Source organism: Lipotes vexillifer, unplaced genomic scaffold (assembly GCF_000442215.2).
Source record: "Lipotes vexillifer unplaced genomic scaffold, Lipotes_vexillifer_v1.1 scaffold266, whole genome shotgun sequence".
NCBI lineage: Eukaryota > Metazoa > Chordata > Mammalia > Artiodactyla > Lipotidae > Lipotes > Lipotes vexillifer.
Window position 1 is genome coordinate 511,152 of NW_006776113.1, and position 5,981 is coordinate 517,132.

General features: G+C 38.0%; 1 protein-coding gene across 1 annotated transcript in view; it reads left to right on the forward strand.

Annotated features, from left to right (window-relative positions):
* Positions 1-1,653: 1,653 nt before the first annotated feature.
* Positions 1,654-5,981, forward strand: part of PLRG1 (pleiotropic regulator 1) — a 21,068-nt gene continuing 16,740 nt past the window's right edge. The window contains exons 1-5 of the mRNA XM_007450283.1: positions 1,654-1,662; positions 3,047-3,153; positions 4,182-4,324; positions 5,020-5,073; positions 5,942-5,978. Coding sequence (XP_007450345.1) covers positions 1,654-1,662; positions 3,047-3,153; positions 4,182-4,324; positions 5,020-5,073; positions 5,942-5,978 — 350 coding nt within the window. The remainder of the gene's footprint in view (positions 1,663-3,046; positions 3,154-4,181; positions 4,325-5,019; positions 5,074-5,941; positions 5,979-5,981) is intronic.

Sequence of the window (5,981 nt, forward strand, 5' to 3'; positions counted from 1 at the left end):
TTATCCCTCCCCCTTCCCTGGTAACCATAAATTTATTTTCTACATCTGTAACTCTATTTCTGTTTTGTAGATAAGTTCATCTCTATCCTTTTTTTTCAGATTCCATATATAAGCGATATCATACGATATTTGTCTTTCTCTGTCTTACTTCACTCAATATGACAATCCATGTTGCTGCAAATGGCATTATTTTGGTTTTTTATGGCTGAGTAATATTCCACTGTATACATGTAACACATCTTTATCTATATTGCCATAGATATATTAGAATCTTGCTCATCTTTCTATAATTTTATTGCCCTTTGCTTGTCATGTTCTTTTGTATAGTTATTTCTATCTATAGGTAAGGTATACTCTAATTTATTTTCCCAAGTACATATTTTATAATTATGGCATTTCCTTGCAAGGCCTACCATCAGTGGCCACTGCTATAGAAAATCAGTTCTTAAGGCCAAACTTACACTCAAATTCAGAGATGATTATATTTTCAAATAGAAGGATGGCCTTAATTTTTGTAATGAATTAAAAATTAATTCCTAAATGAGATGATCAATTCACATTGTTATACTTTTGATAGATTTTTCTCCCTCTCAAAGTATACACAACATGCTCTGGTGACAAGATCTGTGGAAACTGACTACGGTTAAAGAACAAGCAGAGCCAGTAAAATGCTTGTCTATTCAAGTTGGCAAATGTCCAGTTCCATCAATTTTCCTTCTTATGTGGAAAAATAGGCACGACTGATCACAAACTGCAGATTTTACCTGGGTATAAAACAAAATGCCAATCGTTTGGCACCAGTCTGTTTACACACAAAAATGGCTAAAGTCTTCAGTTGTGTTTTTCTTCCACCAGCTTTGACAAACTGTACCCTGGCATTGTTGAAGCCACATTCATCATCAGACAACGAGGAAATGGCCAAGAGATATCATTGTTGGGATATTGAAAAAAAACAAAACAAAAAACTATGCTGGCTGAAAATAAATTTGAGATTTTGCCATATACTGTTAAAGCCAAAATCTTGTCCAAAATTTCTCAAATTGAAACCATTCCGCAATATTCACTCAACAAGTGTTTAATGGACAGTGTAAGTGGAATTGTTTGTAGGCACCAAGACTACAAAGATTTCTAAATGCTTCCAGCCAAATTGAGCCAAGTAGCGGAATCAGGCGACAAAAATCACGGAGGCGACCCCCGAAGAAGGCAAGGAGGGGTAAGAGCCTTCGCACTCTCTCCGGACCTTTCCTAGAACTGACTGCTGAGGCTGTCTGAAAAAAAAAGTATTAAGATTCCAGAGAACAGAATGCAAACAACCACAGCCCTAAACCACAATATTTAAGGCTGAGAGTAAGACAGAAAACGATATTATCTCAAGATTTCTGCAGAAGCGAGCGAAAACCTTTACTCCCGCGATTCCGGCAGCTTCCACCCCGCAGTCCCGAAGCTCCGCCCCACAGGCGGCCCCCGAGGAGAAAGGCCCGCTCTTTGGCCCCAGACTGCCAGCGGCCCACCAGCGCGCGTGCGCAGAGCCTTACGTCACATCCGGCGCCAGGACGCCCGATTCAGGAAGGGGCTGAGTAGTTGTGGCGGAGGTTTCCGTCCAGTTGGTTGGTGTTTCTTCCTTGCTGGAGCGACTGGGTAGACCGCGGCGTCATGGTCGAGGTAAAGTGACCCTTGGGTGCCCAGGGGCCATCTGTTCTGGATTATTTTTCTTTGGCGGCGGGCGTGAGGGATCGAGGGTGCTGGGAGTCAGGGGAGAGTAGCGGCTTCAAGGGGAGGCTGTTTGGCCGAGGCCGGGTAGTCTATTAAGGTTTTTAGGGAGGCAGAGAAGCCGGATGAGAGCACAAGTTGGAGGTTCTGTCTGGGCGGGAAGCCTGAGATAATTCCTCCAGTTTTCATTTGGCCCTTGGGCACTTGAGCTGGGCACTGTCCTCTGAGGCGGGGTTTCTGTCGATGTTCGACCAGTGGTACTCGCTGCCTGCTGGGTCGAGTCGGTGATTCTGTGTCTTAAAAAACTGGCGGTCTTCTCTGGTCTTCATTTTTTGTCTTACTAAAGCTCTTCCCCGGGAAAACCTGCCATTCTTGAATTTTTGCATTTTCCGCTAGCTTGAACAACTATTAGCAAGCCTTGTTCGTTTTATCTCAGAATTCTTGACTCTTGCCCAGGCCCACTGCCATCACCTGAATTCAGACCACATCATGTTCCACCAACGCTGATGCACTAGCTCTTAGGTGGTGTCCTTGCTTCTGTTTCTGTCACCCCTCCCCCACCCCCAGTAAATAGATCAGTTTAAAACGTAGGATGTTCAAGCTTTTCTTGCTTAAGACCCTTTGGTGGCCCTGTGTATCTAGAGCAAAAATGCAGACCGTTGCAATGGTATAAAAAAAACTTATCTGGACCTTGTCTATCCTTACAACCTCATCTTGCATCATCAACCCACCCTTTCACCGAACATACACAGCTGTACTGCAGGTTCTGACATTATTTCGGTTACCGAACGCCTTTGTATTTACATGGCCTTTTGTCTCTGCCTGGATTGTTCTTACCTCTATTTTGTGCAAGGCTAACTCTCTCTCTGCTTAGCTGCCACCTCAGAGAGATCTTTCATTACCACCCTAAGGTCTTCTTCTGTCCTCGGTCTCAGCCCCCTGCTTGTTTCCTTCATAGCACTTATTAAAATGTGGCGTTACTTTGTTTATTTTTATTTGCCTGTTTCCAAGACACAGGGACCGTGGCTGCCTTTCATCATTCTGTTGTTAGTTTCTAGCACAATACCTGCCACTCAGTTAGTATGAGTTCAGTAAATATTTATTGAGTAAATGACTAATCTCAGGCATCACTCAGCTGGTATACCTGGGGCTCTGGCCCAAGAGGAGCTTCTTCCTCTTCTCTGAACTTGACTCCTATAGCTTGCTACAGATAGCTGTGGTGAGTGGTACAAAGCTTTTTACATATTTAAACATGTAAAGTGTATAATTTGACTTTAATTTAGGTTATGGTATATATAATTTGTAGCTAGATATGTAATTATACTCTTTGTTCTAGGAGGTACAGAAACATTCTGTGCACACACTTGTGTTCAGGTCATTGAAGAGAACCCATGACATGTTTGTGGCTGATAATGGAAAACCTGTGCCTTTGGATGAAGAGAGGTAGGGATAGTTCCTTTTAAACTGGTAGAGTATTTCAACTTATAATATTGGGGGAAGAGAGCAGGGAGAGGGGAAGGTTTAAAGATTAGTAAGTAATACTAACTCATAGGATATCTATTCAGTAATGAGTGGTGTTTGGGCATAATTTAAGCTGAGTTAACTTTATTTTTTTGGCCTTATCTTTTACAGTAAAAGTCCCATTAATTAATTGCATTTTACAAATACCCAGTAATTAGGAGAGTCCCTTTTAGGCGTTATATTTTATAATCAATCACTTTGTATGTGCTTTCAGCTTCCTGCTCCTCTCAGAGCCTTGCTGAGCTGAAATTGTACCTGGCCAGTACCTCTACTCCCATCTTTTCTCGTTAGTATGATGAAGATTTTTGAGTGGTGGCATATTTTTGGTTCTACATCTCCAGCTCCAGTCTGGGATTGCATTATGTGCAGTGTTCCTTCTTTGTCCTTTACCCTTCTTTAAAAATCTACCTAATTCCTCAAACAAGCATTTATATTTAATTTACCAAGTGGACTATCCTTAAAAGTAGCATAATAAGTGCATTTGTTTCTAAAATGCTGAATTAAGTACTTGGATTAATTTGAACTAATCTTTCTAGGTATATCCAGGAAAGGTTACTATAGAAGCTTTTACTGTATTTTTATATTTAAACATTTGAAGGAAAGTATACTGACTTTGAGATTTTTTAAAGGATATATTAGTTTCTATATATTTTAAAATGATTTAGACCTTTGATAAATCAACATGAAAGTTTTTATATAATTGGTTAACAAACTAAACTATTACTTAATGGATGCTATGTGGTAGATTGTGAACAAAAGTGTGGAAATGCACTTGGAAATTTTTAAAAATATTGTTTAACTTAAAATCTTAATAGTAACTTTTTCTACATGATTAGGCAAACTTAAGCTACTTAAATACTTGTTTCCTGGATATCTGTGAATATATTTACATTGATGAATATATTTAAAGTACTCAAAGATACATTTTTATGTTTATAATTTTTAAATAGTCACAAACGAAAAATGGCAATCAAGCTGCGTAATGAGTATGGTCCTGTGTTGCATATGCCTACTTCAAAAGAAAATCTTAAAGAGAAAGGCCCTCAGAATGCATCAGATTCATATGGACACAAACAATATCCTGCCAATCAAGGTGAGTATGGCATTGTCAGAAATGTCAGGATTTATATGTGAATTTTAAAAATAGAAAAATGAAATGTCTTAGTGCTTCTTCTGGAAGGACTTACTAGAACCATACCCTATTTAACAGCTTGATTTCCTCATTGGAGTAGTGAGTAAGATTATTGGTTGGTGGATTTTTCCCTTACAGGAAATTAAAACAGTGGTATAATGATGGCAGAAATTCTTAGGATATGGTGATAGTCATAGTGGAGACTAAAGGAAAAATTCCTAACCTGTGGGGAATTTTTCTTTCATCTATCTGTTTTGGCTATAATTCAGGAAGATGATATTAAGTACTAAAATTGTGGTGAATAAAGATAATCCAAGATTCCACAGGAAAATCATTTGTTTGGAAGATAAACCTGAGTGGATTATTACTTGATAAGATGATCTCTCTGCACACCATTGCTATATAGCAAATGTACAAGCTTTCTTGACACCACATCAGCAAATGATCAAGGAACTACCTGTGGACATGGTCTTCAGAAGGGAAAGCAAAAATGATCAACTTACCTTATTTCTGAGGCTTGGGCTTAGTTGGGAAAATTTGAGATATCCAGTTGATAATTTAATATTATTTAATTCATTAAAAGACGTGATACTTGTATATAAGATAATTTTGCCACAGATGAATTTTCTCTTTCTCCCTCTCCCTTTTCTTAATAGGACAAGAAGTTGAATATTTGGTGACAGGTACACATCCGTATCCACCAGGACCTGGTAAGTAGCTGTTATATTTGAAAATGTCTTATTGTCACTTATATTTACATGACTGAGCCAATAATATGATTCCCATTGCCTGTAAAATATAAGATAAGCTCAATAACCAGGCATCCAGGCATAGCTGTTTAGATGATAATTAACTAACATTCACATGCATTCATTCAGCAAACGTTCTTAAGCACTTATTTTTTTTTCAGGCACTGTGCTAAGAATTCAAAGACAATAAGACTGCTCCAGGCTAAGACAAGCTTATTACCTGGAAGTTTAGTTGGACACATAAATATCACGAAGCTTATAAAAGTGTTAGAAGTGTTAGTATAGGAGCAGGTATGATAGAAACATATCCTGGGTGTGTTGTATGTGAAGAGGAATTAGCACACCAATGGAGTGGCCAGTATAACAGGGTGGAGGACAAAAAGCTTAGTATATCCAGGTTCTAGTAATTTTAGAGGATGGAATTCACCATATTCAAAGTATAGATGAATTGGTGCTTCTTGTTGTAGGAATTTACATTTACCCTTCAAAACATTGTTAGTATTTGGGGAACTGCTTAATTTTTATATTTGAAGATAATATCCCAAGATAATAGAAATTTAATTTTACTATCTTGGACTATGTTAATATTAAGCTGTTTTGATTAAATATATGAGATAAATTTGAGATATATGTTGTTGGGCAATATTTATTGTAAAAGAATTAGAAACAAAAGATCTACAAAATGTAATAAAAATGTTTGTAATATCACCACCTAGAGATAATCACCATTACCTTTTTGTTATGTTTTCCTCCACTATTTTATTGTAAATGCATATAAATGGAAGCAAAGGTAGATACTAAAAGGAGTTGATTTTTTTTATTTCAACAGGGGTTGCTTTGACAGCGGACACTAAGATCCAGAGAATGCC